The 18,903-nt window shown below is 41.8% G+C and overlaps 1 protein-coding gene across 1 annotated transcript in view; it reads right to left on the bottom strand.

Annotated features, from left to right (window-relative positions):
• The window catches only part of DPP10 (dipeptidyl peptidase like 10), a 393,708-nt gene that overhangs the window by 18,151 nt on the left and 356,654 nt on the right, over positions 1 to 18,903 (bottom strand). The window contains exons 18-20 of the mRNA XM_025196931.1: positions 13,892 to 13,990; positions 13,715 to 13,784; positions 2,970 to 3,164 (exon numbers count right to left, since the gene is read on the bottom strand). Coding sequence (XP_025052716.1) covers positions 2,970 to 3,164; positions 13,715 to 13,784; positions 13,892 to 13,990 — 364 coding nt within the window. The remainder of the gene's footprint in view (positions 1 to 2,969; positions 3,165 to 13,714; positions 13,785 to 13,891; positions 13,991 to 18,903) is intronic.

Here is an 18,903-nt window from a genome sequence, read left to right as displayed (position 1 = left end):
TTGGGATGGGGTCTTTGGGATCGCGTACTGATGGAGACCAGACCAACTGATCATGGATGGTCTTCTGTTGCTCCACCAGCCTCTCAAGCATCAGATATGTGGAATTTCCATATCCTGCATGATTTTGTGCTGTGGGATGTTCAGCTCTTCTTGTTTATCCTGCAGCATCTTGCCCCGCTTGATGCTGTCATGGAAGTAGCCTGCCACCTTCCCATATTTTGAAATTAGCTTGTTGGTTGTGCTGGCACCATCACTGACAGCCCTCTCTCCCACCAAGGTGTCCCTGACAACAAGGTGCAACTTGTATGCCACACAGCGGATGCCAACAAAGTTGGCATCACGGTCTGCCTTGACCATATTGGCTCCATTATCATTGACCATGAACCCACGGGTGAGCTCACCCTGCCCAGAGAGCCACACCTGCACCAAGTGGTTCCTGGCCCCTATTATCTCTGTTGTTGTGCGAGACTCATTCATTACCTTGGCTTGAAGGAGAGCTCACTGATGGCCTGACTAGTCACAATGGTGCCCTGTGAGGGAGAGATAGACATGATCTCCACCCTGGCTGCTCCATATGTATGAGGTGAAGTGTAAGGGCACCTGCAGACCTGCCTTGTGCAGCTCCTCCTTCAAGTACTCGTTGCATGCCTCATACAGGGATGGCACCATCATCCTACTGAAGGTGGTGTGTGCAGGCACTTGGTATGATGGGGCCACTAGTGCCATGAGCCACCTGAACCGTGGCTGCTCAGCTAAGGAGAAGGGCTGACCATCCACAGCAAGCATCTACCCAGTGGTCTGGGTGATCTTGCTCGTCCTTGCAACATGTCACCTTTTCTGTCTGCCTTTGCCCCACTGTTCCAGGGTGGCCTGCCTCTGCTTTAGGGTGATGGGGGCTTTGGAGTGAGGGGGATTTACACCTCTCCCTCTACCCCTTCTACCTCCCCTCCCTGAAGGCTTGCCAGCTGCCTTTCCACCACACTTCATGGAGTGTTTCATAGTGTCTTGTCTTTATAAAAATATATAAATGTATATGTGCCTTCTCATATAAATTCTATATTATAATATGCTACAAGATATAAATGGATGAAAATTAAAAAAAAATTATCTTCCTTCCTATATAAATTCTATAGAATAATATTCAATATAATTATGAAATTGAAAAGAATAAATCAATGAATATAATAATAAAATTAAAGGATCTAGAAAGAAAGCAAATGGTATTGTGGAATCACATATGCTAGGCTAGCAAGTAGGAAATCATATCAATAGCAGGAGTAGCCTAGTTGTCTAACACTCCTGAGCTTCTGGAAGACACAGCTCAGTAACTATCAGACCTCTAAGCAGAAAGCAGGCCAGTTCAAACAATGCTGCCTTTTATGCTGTTTTTCCATCCCTCCCCCAGAGCACTGGGATTGGAAGGGACCTCAGGGAAGGATCACGGTCCCAGGCCAGCTACATAGCAATATCAGAGCAGTCCTTCTCCCCCCTCCTTCTCCTTACTTTCTGTTTCCCTGTAGGCAAGACCAGCTTCAGCTTTGAAACTCAAAACATTTTGACTGCCTTGTTTCATTCCGGGGCTGTTTCAAAGGCCTTCATTTAATTTTGATTTCACTGTTTTGAGCTCAAAACAAATTGAAACAGCGTTGAAATGAAACAGCCAGAGAAATTTCGCACAGCCCTAGCAGTTACCCTTCTTCAGGCATAGGGAGTCTCTATGCCTGAAGAAGGGTGACTGCACCCGAAAGCTTGCCTAAAACTTTTTTTTTTCCAGCTACTCAGTTGGTCTAATAAAAGATATCACTGAAAGAACCTTGCCTGTCTATGTCCTTAGCCAGGGGTGGGCAATTATTTTGGGTGGACGGCTGCTTACTGAGTTTTGGCAAGCCATCGAGGGCTGCATGACAGGCAGCCAGGGGCAGATAAATATTAATTTTCTAATTTTTTTCAGGGCTCCGCAGGCCAGACAGAATGGCCTGATGGGCCACATCTAGCCCATGTACCACATTTTGCCTGCCCCTGCCTTAGACCAACACAGCTACAACCAAAACCCCACCTATATTTAAGGACATTTTCTAATTCAGGATGGTTCACATAGTTTAAAAGTACAATCAAATATTTGATCTGTAAATATGCAGAAAAGTCTGCTTCATCTTCCAATTTAATTGGTATAAATCAGCTCAAACTGTAATATAAAGAAAGAATTTACACTGGTCAAGAAGCAATGCTGCAACTGAAAAGGCAATAAAGCCTTCAACCAATTTCTGCTCTCATTCATATTATTATAAGTCCACACACTTGGTAGAGTAACTCTGGCTCTACCATGGCTTAAGCGACATCAGAACACAATCCTATCTGCTTAAAACAATAAGGTCAGGTACAGACATTACACTTTTATTGGTTTAAATGATGGGAAATCAGTCCCCACCTGTAACAGAACAGAAGTTTGGCAATACAGACTGGTTTAAAAATGGCAGAGCCATATCTAAGATTTTCCCTCCCCACTACCAAAGGGGGAATCTGTGTTCTGTTTGCTACGAATCTAAACTACACCACTTACAGGAAACCATGCGACTTAGACTGATTCTGCCTCAGGCTTCTGAATGTCTATACCTCCCTATATTTTAACTGCAATGAAGCACTTCATATTTTCAATAAAGGTATTTTCCCTAAAGAACGTACACAATTAAGTGACCTACATCTCCTTTGCATATTTCCATTAAATTCTGAAGGTAAGCTTTAGCAAAGACAAACATCAATCTAAAAACATTTTACCCTTGATTTTCTTCTTAATTTCATTACTTTGTAATGGAAAGATCATTGTTTCAAAATGTATAATTACACTATAGATAAATGCTTAATGGATTCACTCTGCAGAAGGAAAGCAATAAAATCTGCAAGGCTATTGCTTGATGGTCCTACCATCTAGAAAAAATACATTGAAATAAAAGAAGCTTACACATACGTACTCTATGGCTGCTATTTGGTCCTTCACTTCCACCGATCCTAAGCAACGGTGAACTTCCTGTAGAATTTTGAGGCCTTGAAATCCACTCCCTCTGCCATCAAATCGTGCTATGATGACATTATCGGAGTTGACAAGCACTGAATCCCAGTCAATGTGAAACTTATCTGTAACCAACTGGCTGCCTGGAGCTTCATCACTGTAAATACCAACAGACCCAAGAAAAATGAAGGCTATTGACAATGTGATTCACTTAGTAGTTCTTCAATATTTTATTTAACCTAGATGGCAGAGATCAGTCAGAGTTATGCAATCCAGATGCATTATTGTCTGTTTAATCTATGCCATTCACATTAAACTGTGTGGTTATCCCCCATGGCAACAGTAAGCAAACTTATTTCTTTAATTGTATAACACAAACATATTAAAACTATAAATATTATTTACTAGATGCATTATTTGGAAAACAAAATAATCGATAGGTTCCGCACAGGCATTAGTACCGCAATTGTGAAATTACTATTAGGTCTTGTGGTCATTTGAATTTTGGAAACTGTTTTAGATATCGTTAACTCACTATACAGAGGCAGAAGGGACACCTCATTATAGAAGTTTGATAATAATTTAACAGAATATGTAATATTGCTTAGGTGAATGTTGTCTTAGAAAGCAAAAATAAGTGAACTATATCTTTCAATGGAATTTTGTGAAGCAGGCTGCAGAGGAGAGTTTATGCAAATATTGGATAAACTTATTTTTACCAGCAAAGTTTAAAGTGAGTAATAGATGCAGGTAAAAATGATGTATTTATTTTATTACTGAAAGAAAAAAGGTTTACAGCAGAAAAGGTGGAAAGGAATGGGAGGAATCCAGTTTCTAGAGGAACGATAAGTATTTTCCATTGAAAGCAAACACACATTTTTTCATTCCAATGACAATAAAATGTCAATTTTAAAAGGGAGGCTTGTCATTATTTTTTTTTCCAAGATAAACACAGAAAAAGAGAGCAGGCTACCATGAAGTTGTACAAAATGCAAAATGCCTCTACAGACTGAATCTGCCAGTTGAATGCAAATTAAAATGTAAAAGTGTCTGTGCTGGCTGTATGGAAATTAGATTGGACAATGTCTATGGGAATATTCTGTCTAGAGTGAAAGAAGGATGAAGACAGAAATTATTATTTTGCTGAAGAAGTCTAAGCTTGAAAGAGTTACAGAGATAGGGGGAAAATGACATACTGCCCCTTCAATCATTGTTGCTTCATGCATACTGCTAGCTGTTGATTCAATGAGGCTATTGCTGTGGGTGACTGACAAGTCACCTGTAAACTTTCAAGCAACTTGTTAATTTGTATGGATATGATAAATGAATTTGTTTCTATCTTCAATAAGATCTGCTCTATCGATCTACCTATGATATCAGGAGTTGAGCTCCGGCCATGTTATTTTTCTACAACAGGAACAGGCACAGGATACGTATCCTACTGCTTACCCTAGGTTTTTCACCTTGGCCTAACTATTCTCAAGGATGTTACATGGTAATCTTGGATGGCTCCTGGAGCTCTTAACACCTGGACTGTCTGCACATTAACACCTGAAACTGGTTTTTATCACTGCTTAGGTGGTTCAAAGTTATACCACTCCAGGGCAGGATGATGTCTGATCCACGTTACCCAACTTGTGTTACACTAAGGTGTAGCCACGTTAGGCTACACCTTAGTGTGAACTTCCCATCTGCCTCCCCCGCAACCCCGCTGGCCTGGATTGGGCGCACTACCTCCTCTACCCTCCCCGCATCCCAGATCCCTCTTCACTGCCTCCCTGCTCTGCTTCCTTGTGGCTGCCTTTGCTGTCTATCCTAGAGAAACAGGCAGGGAAGGGTTAACCTACCTGCCTGCCTGCTGCCATTGCTGCACTCTGGGTGGGCAGTGGTGGCTGGACAGGTAGGTTTACCCTTCCCTGCCTACACTCTTGGGACAGACAGCATGGGCAGCCACACATAGGTGGCAGGCGGGGGGGGAGGCCCCAGGGACAGGGGGGAGGCCCAAAACAGGGGAAACAGAGGGATCCCCAGGGGCAGGGGGGAGCCTGGAATGGGAGGGAGGGGGATTCTTTTCTTTAAGTCCTCCAGGCTCCTGCTGGCCTGAACTTGTAACTGCTCCAAACTTGAGCTAGCTTCAACACTGATCAACATTTGCGACTCACAGAGTAGGGTGTAACAAGGCCTGAAGTTTTGCTAGTGACTTCAACAAAGGCCACTTTAATTCAGTGGTGAGCATTTTGGACAACCTCTCCTAAATGTTGTCAGTTAGATAGGTAATCGTACTTGCCTTGCATCTATAATCATTCTATTCTAGATTGTTTTTGCTTATATTAGTGCTGCCAACCCAAATGACTCCAAGCCAAAAAAAAAAAAAAGATTTTTTTTTTTAGTTCTGCTTTTGAGGGCTCAGGTGCACACTTTAAAGCTTTACTCTGCAACCATGAGGGTCAGTAAAAGCTTCACATGGCAGCTAAAGCTTTCACATATGTGAGTGATGATCCTTCTCCCAGGGTGAATGTCACCCCCTGAGCACTGAAACAGATCAGACCCATTGGTGCACACTCCCCAACTGGAGTAAGGCCTGAGCCGCAGTTTGTATTTGTATCCAATCCTTCCAGAGTTCAGTAGTCTATGGAATTAGCGTTTTGGTTTATGCTCACTGCTAATTAAAATTTAATTATAATAAACTACTTTCAGCATTTCCCTGCTCATAAAAGCAACACTAGTAGCATTCCAAGTGTGGAGCACAGCAGGACCACTCAGTGCCTTTACCTGTCATGCCCCTTTTTTTACAGGGTGTAGATTTGCCCTTCCAGAGCACCTCCTGTCTGATATGTGAGATATTAGGGGTAAAGTCTGAGGGTCATGATGGCAAGGACTTGGATTATACTTGGGATTTATATAGGACTAGAAAATTGCCCTCCTAACCCTGTTCATGGATAGGCATAAACAAATCTGATAAGAGTGGACACATTACATGTATTTCACAGATGACAAAATTAAAGCAAATATCCCGAAGGGCCACATACAGTTACTTGCTCTTTTTTGGCCTAGACTCATTTGCATATGAGTAATTTACATCAGTTGTGAACACATATGTAAATTACACTGGGATCGAGAGGGGACAGAGGAACCGCTATTTGAGTTGATCAGACTTCACTAGGTGTTGTTACAGACCCACACCACTAGGGCATGGGGGAGCAAGTATAGCCTGCAGCAGGACCTATGAGAAGGGGGAATGGGAGTACAGATGTCCAGGCCCCCAAGTGTCGGGGCCCTGCAAAACCACATCACTGCCTATTCCCTGTTTCTAAAATGGGAAGAGGAACTTTCCGTATATTTGGATGAACCAAATATTTCACAGTTCCTGTCCTGTTGTCCTATAACAAATGTCTGCCTCTGATACCTGAAGACATATGACAATTATATTATATGGCATTTAATTCCACTGGAGTAGTGTTCCCCTTCTTTTTAACTTGGGTAATTCTACACTGGATCCAAATAAATTACATCACTGTAGATCTGTAGATTGTGTGTCTACTGCTTTTTTATGCTTGTGTAAAGTCTGATTATAATGATGTAAATGTATGAAGTGCCTAAGCAGTGTTTTTTAATGGGTACTAAACAGCAATATCATTGTATTCCCAACCATGGAACAACAAGAAAAGTGGAATTAAGTAAAAATGTAATTACCTAAAATTCTTCTCTTTATTTCTTGCTACTTGCATATAAGCAGCATTTGCACCTGATCATTTTTATATTTGCCCAACTTTCAAAATTCAGACCCACTTGGTCTGCACCCTTAATACTAAGGGTATTTAGTACCCTTAGTACTAAATACCTTCAAGGGAGACTTGAAGAGTTATTGCTGATTGCACTATATAAATATTATTTTCCCTAATGTTTGTTTCCATACAGTTCTCACAAATGTATGCAACAAAATCCAAACTCTTGATATGACCCTATGAATCTGGCGCACATGAAAAAAATCCATAACAGCAAATATGAATTGATGAGGGGAAACTATGGTATGGATAATAAGTTTGGTCCATGGAGGAAGGCTGAGATCAAAGCAAATTTTACTGCACATTCAGTTTGTATGAATGACCTCTTACATGGCTGTACTACCAGAGAACCCCATTTTTATCAATATGAGGGCCCCTCTATACATGCAGGTAAAGGTGCAATGGGACCTAATGCAGGATCCACACAATCACCCTCCTGCCATGTCACACATGTATGTCAGGAAGTGTGTTACTGGATCATGCATTACATTTCAGCTGATGGGGCTCCCAGCCACAGAGGAGCCCCTGCTATGTGTGCAAATAAAAGCTGGATAGCAACCAGCTACAAAGTTAGTACACATTTTTGAGGTGTAACATTATAGTTGATTAATAGTTTCCCAGAACAGTTCTTGGCACTGAAACCACACAACATCAAGCATCTTCTCCCTGTTGGCATTCCCCGTTGGACTGGCTGTGTCTAGAAAACAGTCCATTTGCAGCTGTACAAACCAAATGTATTTACCTCTGAGTAAAACAAAAACAATAAAAAAGTCCAAAGAGCTTATGTTATCAAATCAGCACCTGATAGGTGATGGAAATGAACAAGAGGTGATAAAGCATGGCCACATTTAATATTCTTAAAACAACCATAAACTATATTAAGGGATTGTGACTCTTAAGCCAGAACTTTGAGAAGTGAAGATATTGAGCCTGCCCTGTTCACTTCACACACACACCCAGATAATCAGGTCATCTATGGGTTTCCCTGCAGTGCCATCCCCCTCTAAGAAGGATGGCTTAGGTGCAGAAGGAGCCTGGTCCAACTCTTCCTGACTCTTTTTTGGAGTCCTGGTCCAAGAGTCAACAGCCCCGGGGATGCTCATGGCACAAGTAGCACCAGAATTGCCATGCACGTGAAACAGCTGGGGAAAGCTGCCTCCCAGCTCCTGTCTGGCTGGTGCTTGGGATGTTCACTGTCTGGGCCCTTGGACATAACAAGATGTTTAAAAAATGCAGGGGCGGGGGGAGGAAATCCCAGAAGTCTAACAAAAGCAGTGTTTGCACAAGACTCTATGGAAAAGCAACATTAAAAGGGCAGAAAATCACTGCTGTACCAACTGGGGGAAAAGTGTCAGGATGAGTTAGCAGGCTAGTGAGCAAAACACACAAGAGCACTGGCATGAGTGAACCAGCTGCACAACTTCAGGATTCCCCCAAAATTAAACTTCACAACCATTGCAGGGGGGAGAACTAACACCACCAGATGAAAAGGACCTCTGGGACATCCTACCTGCAAACCTAGTAGAATAAGGTGGATTCTACCACACATTTTCCTGCTGCACCATGTGTCAGTGAATTGTTCTATCACTTGTAACAGATGTCATTTAAAACAAATGATGTCCTTCCCAGCAAATGAAAGCTCCAAAAGAGGCCTATTAACATATGCTTGTGATCATACCCAGGATCTGCACATCCTAACAGTTATATTATGCCTCCTTAAGTTCCTGCTATTTAAATAGGTGATGGCATTTTACATTGTTATTCTTGTGCCACTTTCCACCTGATGGTCTGAATCTTGCAGTCTCTGCAGTGCATTAGACTTGGGCCTTCTCCCAAATGGATCTGATGGCTTGATTAAGGCCCACATCTGTCACCATTTCAATAGGGCCTGATGTGATTCAGCCACTTCACCAACTGCTTGTAGAGAAGTATAAGCAAATATTTAATGCTTCTCGTACTGTAAGGTATTTGTTGGCTTCTCAGGGGGGCACTGCCTGAGGATTTTTTTTCTGCCTGAGGAGATCAGATCAGTCTTTTTACTGGTTCAGTTTTTCTATATTCACTTATGGTTTGGACACTTTTAAATGGCATTAAATAATAAAAGCTGACTTTTAGAAGACATTATCTACAGATTTTGAAGGAATGAGGTTAATTATGCTCAAGAAAAAAAAAAAAAGAATGATTATCACCTCTCATTTTATTACCTAGATTAAATGCCAGAGTCTTTACTTAATCATTTCCTGTGTGTTACTTGGGAGTGTATCTTCCAAATTTTTAAATGAGTAAGGTGAACCATAATGAGAAAATCAAGGATCTGAAATTTAAACTTTGATCCTAATTATATAGAAAAGAGATAATAATCAGTCTTTCAAGCAATTACTATACACCTCTCTAATCTATAGCTACAGCGCATGCATTATATTTGAGGGAAACTGAGTGTGAAATGTATTAGTAGTCGCAGATGAACAAATGGAAGAATGGATGGTGTTATAATCTATTTAGCATTTTATGGCCTATGTATCACAATGCATGAAAGAAAAATAGGGCTAGCCAGACATAACTGGCTCTGAGCAAGGCTTGTTCATTTGAGAGAGAGCCTGGTGATAGGAGCAAACATAAATGAGTACTATGCACCTCTATCTCAGGCTCTCAAAATACTTCTCTAACATTAAGGATTTAAGGATCACAACACTTGTTACGCTGCAGCTCATTATTTCACAACAAAGGAAGCAACGTTAGTTTTCCTCCATATTCTGATATTAGGATGGTGCCTTACCAGGGCAGCATTGTATGGAGTAAAAATGGTCTCTGCCCTACAAGGGCATACAATCTAGTCATGATTTATAAAACACACTTATCTCTGAGCCAAGGATACAAGTCTCCAAGGCCCAACCGTGAGAAGAGAATCCAGACAGAAATCCTGGGACAACACATATAGCTAGACTGGACCCCACAGGCATATTGTAGGCCAGACACCACCCCTCCCAGGAAAGAAGACCAGAAATCTGTGCCATTAGCAGCTGGTAAGCAAGTTTTAAATACACAATTAACCACAGACAGTTTGGCCCCAGAGTGGTGATACATCAAGTGACCCTATTATTTCTCATAAATTCTTCTTTCCCTTCTCCCTCTGTTTTCATTTTCATATTGCAATCTTGCTGATGTAAGCACTTTAAGCCATTTCATAAGTACAGATGATTACAAGTCAAATGACACCTCAGTGTTTCAAACTGTAACAGCGCTCCATAAATATTTTTCTTTGGAAAGAAACCGGTAGATAACAAAGCATTAATTACCAACGTTGTTAGTGAGAGCTGTCACAAACATTCAGTTTTTCCTTGTAGCACCTACATGACCTTATATCACCTTTGAGACCATGGGCAAGAAAGCAATAAGGCTGTTCAGCACCCTTGAAAAGTTGCTTTGCTTATTTGCCATTAAAATAATCTGTTCATGGAAGAATCCTACCCGGGCTTCAGAAGGGAGACAGTGTTTCTAAGTCGGTCATAAAAGTACCACTCCAAGGGCAGGATGCATGACATCATGTTTTCAGGCAATTGGCTAATCGGTTCTATCTCAAAGTGCCTGATATCTCTTGTGGAAGTACAGTATTGCTTTTGGGAGGTGGTATTCGGGTAATGAAAAGAAGGAAGATGTCATTGGCCAGGTAGGTCAGATGGTTAAAATACGCAGCATGCATACAGACATATAACTATTCTGGTTTAAGGACTGGCCCAACCAATGATTTGCCTGAAAATCTTGGACTCAGTGGCTGCGTTCACACAAGCACAGACATTTGTTTCCCTGGGGACAAGTAGCAATGGCACACTTGTGCCACTGCTACTTGTTCCTGGGGAACGCCTGTGCCATGTGCCCTCTGGAGTGCGAGAGGTTACCTTGGTGGGGCAGGGTAAGCCAAGGCCAGCAACTGTGCTGGTCCCAGCAGCCTTTCCTGGGGTCCTGGGGGCCTTCTGGGGCTATAGCTGTGGTGTTCCTACAGCTGGGAGCCTGGCCAACAGCCCGAGCATGGCTTCAGCCAGCCAAGCTATGTGCACTGCTGCCACATGTGCCACCCTGCTTTTTTTTTTGCTTGGCTTTTTTGACCCCACGATTTCCCAGGGTCAAAAAACCTCCCTATGCTGCATGTGTGATGTGTGGTGCCACAGACGGGCCTTCTGTGCCAAATACCGCACGCCCATGCTTGTCTGGATGCAGCCTGTGGACCCATCTACACATGCAATTTATACAACTATATTCTGGCTCAATTTGGGTCAAAGTAAACTAATCCCAACGTCACTGTTTACACATGCATTTGCACATGCTGTTGCACATGCTGCTGGATAACACTTGTATCTGATAGGACTATCCAGCAGCACAGTAAATTAGTCTACTGCGCCCTAACTGCTGCACATGTGCAGGCAGTAACACTTTACTGCACAGCAAATTAGTCTGCAAATCAGCATTTCATATAGATGTACCCAGTGTGGCAACTGTCCCACAGACAGAACCACACCAACTCCAGTGGGATTTTCAAATCCCCAGGCCCCACTCTGGCTCATCTGAAACAATAAGAAGAGATTTGGTGAACTAAATTCAGAGTTTCTATCAAGATGAGCTGTGGAATATTGTTTTTCCTTCTTTAGGGGGATGGGAAGATGAGCAACATTAAGTGAGCTAGAGCAGGTCTCATGTCAGACTGCCAGTATTGACTTTTCATTAGCATGTGCAGGGATTTCTAAATATATCTCCTGTTAACAGAATGCTGAGAATTCAGCACAGCAAAAGGAGGGGATTAAGCTGAAAAGAAGCAGAAATTCAGTATTATGAAGCCAGAGAGACTCCAATTTGTATTTGTCAATGTGGCATTTTCCTTCCCACTTGCAAACACTACAACATAATGGCTTTCCAGGAATAATTATTTGGTAGCATTAAGGCATTGTAGACAGCCTGCTCACTGGGACTTACATAGATCTCTAACCTTGACAAGGCCAGAACTCAAATACTGCCTTAATATCACCCTGGGCAAACTGAACTTCTGCAGAAGAAACACTTTAAAATTCTCCCGAGCTCTGTTTTCATATATGTAAAGGAGGCCCAGTCATGGAAGGACCTTCTCTTTTGTGCTCCTCCGATTTTTATTAATGTGCAATATATCCTTCCTTTGCTGCCTTCTGGCTTACAGTATGATTTCACAGAGAATTAAATATATGTTGAAGAATACTTATAGCGTCAACTCTTCTTGAAAGACACTTTCTAAATTACAAACATCTCCCTAAGTTCCCTGATTTTCGTGTTTTTTTGTAACTATGTTAAAATTTCACTGGCCTTGAAATTATGGAGTCTGTTGATCCTTCACCACTCCCTATGATCTAAATATGCTTCATAATGTGCACTACCAAACACACTTCTCTCCCTCTTCTCATAAGACAAAATATCTGTAAAAACTACTGAAGTTAGAGATTCAGTCATTAGTTCAGTTTAAACGTAGTTCCAGGTTTCCAATATAGGCACTTGCATCACAAATTTGGCTGCCAAATCAGTATTTTTTTTTTTATTGCCTGTTTACAAAGCAACACCTAAGAACCAAACCGGATGATCAAGTATAACAATTCTGAAGAGCTTATTTAGAAGAAAATTTGGTCTTATGAGTATAATTGTGAGTAACTTTGGTCATTACCATTAAAAGGAAGCACATTTCATCCAGTCACATAATTTAAAATCCCATTGGGGGTTACATTTTCAACCATGTGAATAGGAACCATAGCTGTAAAGGAGTATTGATTTCCTCCCCTCCATTCCTGTTAATAAGATTCACACTATTAATTCTATGCACAAAGTGCTGATGGGATATCTACCCCAAGGCTAAAAGGGTTCAATGGCATAATGCAAGCAGTATAAATACACTCCCATGTTTGTTAAGAATTTCAAATCCAGTCTAGGGGCACCAGTGGGAAAAAAGATATCCCCCAACTTCTCAACTCTTACAGTAAGCCCTTAAGTCAGACTTTTTCCTAACATGGCTGCTTTTTACCAGTAATATATGTCAGGAATTACCAATGACTGAAATAATTAAATGTGGCTAATTATGTATCCAGGGCTGAATCACAGCTGCCTGAAACTAAATATATGGAAGGAGAGGATTGCATATACAAGAAACCTCTTCCCTAGTCCATCAGGCAGCCATCAGTCCCTGAGAAAAAAACCCAGTAAAACAAGTTGGGGGAAGTATTGAACACATTAGACTCATCTAAGCACTTTGGAGGGAAGATGATGATTTCTTTTCTCCACCCCAAACATCCTCTCTAGAAGCAAATAAAGAAGGTTGGTTTTGAAAGAAACACAAGCTAGGTTGCTACCTACAAACATAGCACAGGCTGCCAGTGAATACCTTCTTCCTACAAAGACTTTCTACTAATGTCCAAGGACTTTGTAACATACCCATAATATCCCCAGCCACTGCTGTTCAAACAGTACACCTCTCACCTACTCCAAACTGCTGATCTGCACGAGGAGTCCTGGCACTGCTTACAAATTATATCTGTTATCAGTGACTTAAGAGAAGACCACACATCAGGTTCTCAGTGAAGGTGTATATCCGTTTGGCTCCATGAAAGACAGGAAAACTACTACCAGTTACACCAGTTGAATCCCTGTGCCTTCATGGATACATAACTTGATGCGTGTTAATGCACATATGTTCACAAGTTTTCTTTACTACAAAACACATAAGATAGCATCTTCCCAGGACACACTTTTGATTTACCAACACAAGAACTTGGCTGTAAAAAAAGGAATATTTTTCCTTACACCTACACAAACATCAATACAGATTTACACTCACAAAAGAAAGAGATTTGAACACTTTCTAAATATCCCCATTTCCCTACTTTAATTATTGTTTGTAATGATCCTGGATACTCACATTAGTAACAGAAGAGCATACTGGTTTCGATCTGTGAAATCCTTTGGAAGTGACAACTGTAAAGGAAGTTCTTTTAAGAAAAGAGCAAAACATTAAAGGCTGGTAGTTACACAGATGAAAAATAGTAATAGTTGCAGAAAGTTGGGGTGTGTGAAAATAACATTTTGCTAAATTTACCGTAGTCCTCAATGTGAAGCATTTTAATTTCTCTCCGGAAATTTTTTTTTTTTAAAGTAGCTTCATTCAACACAACGTTACTTTCCAATATGTGAAAATCTGTAGAAAACAACAAGAGAAAGCAGAATAGAAAGTACAATAAATTATTGTACAAGACATAAAGTAATATACCAACAAAAAAATAAAGGACAAGAGAAATATTAGTGATGTTAAAACTATTAATGAATTCCTTCTTTCAATATGTTTTACAAGGAGACAACTTTGCCATTAAAAAAACCAAGCAACCCGCTTAATTCAAAAGATGCATCTATTGTGTGTTCTGGCTTCAGCAGCCTCTGTTTTCACTACATATTAAACACATTTCCTTATGGTGCATAGGTGTGCTAAGCAGGAAGAGAGATACACAGTCTCTTCTCTGCCTACTGTAGCATCCAGATCAATGCAGTTACTAACTAGAATCATAGAAAGAAGGACCAGAAGGGACCTATAAGATTATCAAGTCCGGTCCCCTGCTAGTGTTTAGGAAACATACTGGGAGCTGATGGTTATTCAGGACAGACTGATTTTTTGAGGAATATTTTAGGGCTCCAAAGCCCATGATCAAAAGACTTTCCAAAATGGATACTTCATAAAAGGAATCAGGAAAGGGACCTGGGAGAGTACATGGTATAACTTTTAGGACCAGATGTAAGGAGCCTGTTCCTTTCACCACTCTCTCAGACATTTTACAGACATTTGTTCAGTAAGGGTGTAGTACCCAAGACACCTTTACATAAGGCCACTTCACTACCCGCTTTCTCTCTTACACCATTCAGCATGGTGCAAGAACACAACTTGGATAAAACTGCAATGAGTTTTGAAGCAATCCTTTTGCACTTGGGTAAAAGATTGCTTGCTCTTCTTCTTTCCCAACCTAATTTAATGTGGATTTTTAAAATCATATATCCTCATTTAGGACAGGAAATGATAATCTAACTATAGGGGCAGGTGTAGACAAAACAGGGGCCCTAAATTGAAGCGGTGGGTTTTAAAAAACACTTCTTTAATTTAGGGCCGATTACACCCCCATGTCATGCACACACCCCACTGATTTACCTGCCTCTCAGGTGGGGAGGGGAGGGTGAGCTTTGGGCAAAGTGGTCCCTGGGCTGTGGGGGGGCTTGTGCTTCCCTCTGCAGCAGTGGCAGCCCCCCACAAGCAGCACCCACCTGCAGGCACCCGGGGGGCGCTGCCGCCGTGGAGGGAAGCACCGGGCCCCCACGCAGCTCAGGCAGGCAGGCAGGCTCCAGGGGAAAAAAAAAAGATCTGGCTCCCTGCTTTTCTTGGGCAGAGCCTGCCTTCCCAGGCTGCGGCCAGGCTGCCTGCATTGGTTGCCTGCAGAGCCGTGGAGCTGCACAGAGCCTGGTGCTTCACTCCATGGCTGTAGGTGCGGCAAACTAAAACTCCTCAGAGAAGTTTTAGTTTGCAGCATCCCAAGTCATTTAAGGTGTATTACACCACTGAATTTCCTACAGTGACTGGAATTAATGCACCATATGCCACCGAGGCGTGCAAACATTGACACCATTAAAGTGGTGCAAAAGCATTTAGTCCGCTTTAAAGTGTCATGCACAAACGCCTCTCGTTTCATCTACACACGGCTATTAGAATGCTAATTCAGGCAGTCGATCAAAATGTTCTATAATTATAGTTTTAGGATACACAAATTGAAGTAATCTTTAATCATGTTCTCACTGTTGTATTATTTGAAGGGGATTATATAATCCTGCACTGAAAAATTACGGATAAATCATAATTCTCATTGCTGTTTTCTTTTTGTTGTTGTTACTAGTACACAATCTCTCTGTAGATATACTGCCTTGTCTCCCTTCCAAAATGCCCTACATAAATCCTTCTTACATTTATACTCTGGTTTGTCACAAATGGGAATTTTAGATACAAATAATACTGAGCCAATTTCTACGCTCACAAACACTGGGTAAAACCAATAAAGTTAATGAATTTCCACTGAACAATACCTGGCCTTTAGATCACATTAGATAAAACTCCACCTTTCGGTTTTCTGCACTAGTGAGTTTTGCAACTACTGAAAAGAGCTATATTAAAAATATGAAGGACAAGGGGCAGATGCTGATTATACTAGTCTACTTAATTTTTAATAGGCTATCAAGATGCTGCAGATATTGTATTTGGAAGTTTTGCCAGTAAGACATTTTTAGATGTGTAACAAGATCTTCTGCAGCAGAGGGGCCAGGCACAAGCCCTAAGGAAAATGGGCTTTGAACTCTATGTTCCTGAGGACAATATGCACTACCCCTGACCTCCCACATAAGTAAAAGCAGTTTAAAGATAGATTGAGGTAATGGCAGTTGGCCATTGCCTTGCAGAGCAGGAAATTACCGAATTGGTGGGATATCCTGCTACACTTAGCCCACGCGTGTATGCTGACCGGTACTGAAGGTGGATAGGGTGGCTGTTGTAGGATCTCAGAATCATAGGCAAGTAGGGCAGGAAGGAACCTCACAGGGTCTTCTAGTCCAGCCCCCTGCCCAAGGCAGGATCACCTCTGACTATGCCATCCCAGTCAAGTGTCTGTCGAACCTGCTTTTGAAAGTTTCTGTTAGGATAACGATATTTGGATCTTGGGGCGCACTGGGTGTCCAGCTGAATAAAGGCTTTTTCCTGAGTCTCAGCAAAAGCTGCTGGTCACAAGGCAGGAAGATATATTGAAAGTAAGTAACTTTGCAAATGCTTAAGCAAGCGGTTTCCTAACAAAAGAATAGGGTGCAAAGTGCATGATGTGTTGTGTAAGAACAGGATACAGACCAATGGCTATCGTTAGGAGATAAGCAGAAGCAGGACCTTGGAGATGATGCTGAAGTCAGCAAGAAACCAGAAAGAACCAGCAAGAAACCACAATTGACTGGGAGAAGATGGGGTCAAAGTCTTAGGCATGCACTCTTAGCAAAGAGGCATGGAAATGAATGAAATGCATAGGCAATTCCATGCTAATGAAGCAAACAGTAAACGGAGGCAAAGCTTGAGATGGAAGGAGAAATGAGTGGAACTGAAGGAGGGACATAGGCGGGGTGGATGTTAATAAGTATGAACCAAGGTGTATAAAATGTGGAAAGAACTAATGTTCACTGCTGCTCCCCTGGTTTCATGGGCTGTGTGTCTGAGGGAGCTTGCCCGAAGCTGTCTCCATTCTGAATGAAGCTGTTGTGAGCAATGTGTGCTGGTGTTTGCTCCCTGCTTGCTCTGGATAATGAGTAACAGGATCCATGGGCAATTGGATCGTCATCTCCCTAGTTACTGGGCACCACATGGAGTCAGGGTCTAACGATTTCCAAGCATGGAGAATCCACAATTTCTCTAGGTAGCCTGTCGCAATGCCCGACCACCCTCAGAGTCAAAAAGTTCCTCCTAATCTAGATCCTTAATTTCCCCCGCTGAAGCTTGAGGCCATTGCTCCTCTTAGTCCTGTCCCTTACAGCCACAGACAAAAGCAAATCTCCGTCCTCTCTATAACCACCCTTCAAGTATCTGAAGACTGTTATCAAACCCCTGTCCCCTAGTCTTTTCTAAATAATGCTACTTCTTTCACCCTTTCCTCATAAGACTTGCCTCCAAGGCCCCCGGTCATTTTTGTTGCCCTGCGCTGGACTCTTTTCCAAAATGTCCACATATTTCTGGAAATGCAGGGCCCAAAACTGGACACACCAGAATATTGTTCACCTGAGCTTAATAGAGGGGAAGAATCACTTCCCTTGATTTGCAAGTGACACTCCTGTTAATACAACCCAGGATGCTGCTGGCTTTTTTTACAACAAGAGCACACCGTTGGCTCACATTCAGTTTATAGTCCACTATAACCCCCAAGTTCTTAACTGCAGTATTGCAGCCAAGCCATTCATTCTTCAGTCTATATTTCTGCAAGCAGTTATTCTGTCCTAAGTGAAAAACTTTTGCACTTGTCCTTGTAGAATCTCATTTGGTTGATTGTGGACTTATTTCCCAGTCTATCCAGATCATTCAGGATATGAGCCCTACCCTCTGGTGTGTCTACAATTCTACCCATCTTTGTGTCACCTGCAAATTCACTAAGCATGCACTCAATCCCATCATAGAAATTATTAATGAAGATGCTGAACAATACGGGACCCAGGACAAACCCCTGGGGGACCCCACTTGATATCTCCTCCCAGCTAGACATTGAGCCATTGAGGTCTACTTGCTGAGTATGATGATCCAACCAGTTACGTCTCTACCTTACATCTAGTCTATATTTCTTAGGCTTTCATCTAGTCTATATTTCTTTAGGCTACTAATGCGGGTGCTGTGGGAGACAGTGTCAAAGCCCTTCTAAAGTCAAGGTATGCCACATCCACTGCTCTCCCCTCATCCACAGAGCCTGTCACTTTGTCATAGAAGGAAATCAGGTTGGTCATGCATGACTTGCTCTTGGTGAATCCACACTGACTGTTCCTGATCACCTTGTTCTCCTCTAAGTGCTTCACAATGGATTCTTTCAAAACCTGCTCCATGATCTTTCCAGGCTGACTGATTTGGAGCCCTACATCAGCAGAAGTTTTCTCTATATGAGGGATATTCTGATAAAGCCATGTCCTTAGAGTTTATGACTGTTGGTAGAGACAACTTGGCTAGAAGTGAAGATGGAACAATGGAAGATATGCCTCATCATATACGTCTTAATAAGTAAAACTTGAAATACAGAGGTACTGAGCATGCTCTCACAAGGGCTCTATTTTTGGATCTCCCATTGAAAGTGCCATAGGAATCATTCTGAATTTGAACAAGTGTAAGCAAAGCAGGACTTGGCTTATTATCTGTAGGTCAAATTTGATGAGTAGCACTCAGAGATCTGTACTTTACTCCAAGATAATTGGATTGGAACTTTAAAAATACATTAAAAAAAAAATCAGAAGGCATATCATAATAAAAGTATAATTTATATAGTGAGTGAAGAGGTGAAGAAGAACCTGCCACCT

The sequence above is a fragment of the Alligator sinensis genome, unplaced genomic scaffold (assembly GCF_000455745.1).
Source record: "Alligator sinensis unplaced genomic scaffold, ASM45574v1 scaffold4_1, whole genome shotgun sequence".
NCBI lineage: Eukaryota > Metazoa > Chordata > Crocodylia > Alligatoridae > Alligator > Alligator sinensis.
This window is presented reverse-complemented; position numbering and strand designations above follow the sequence as displayed.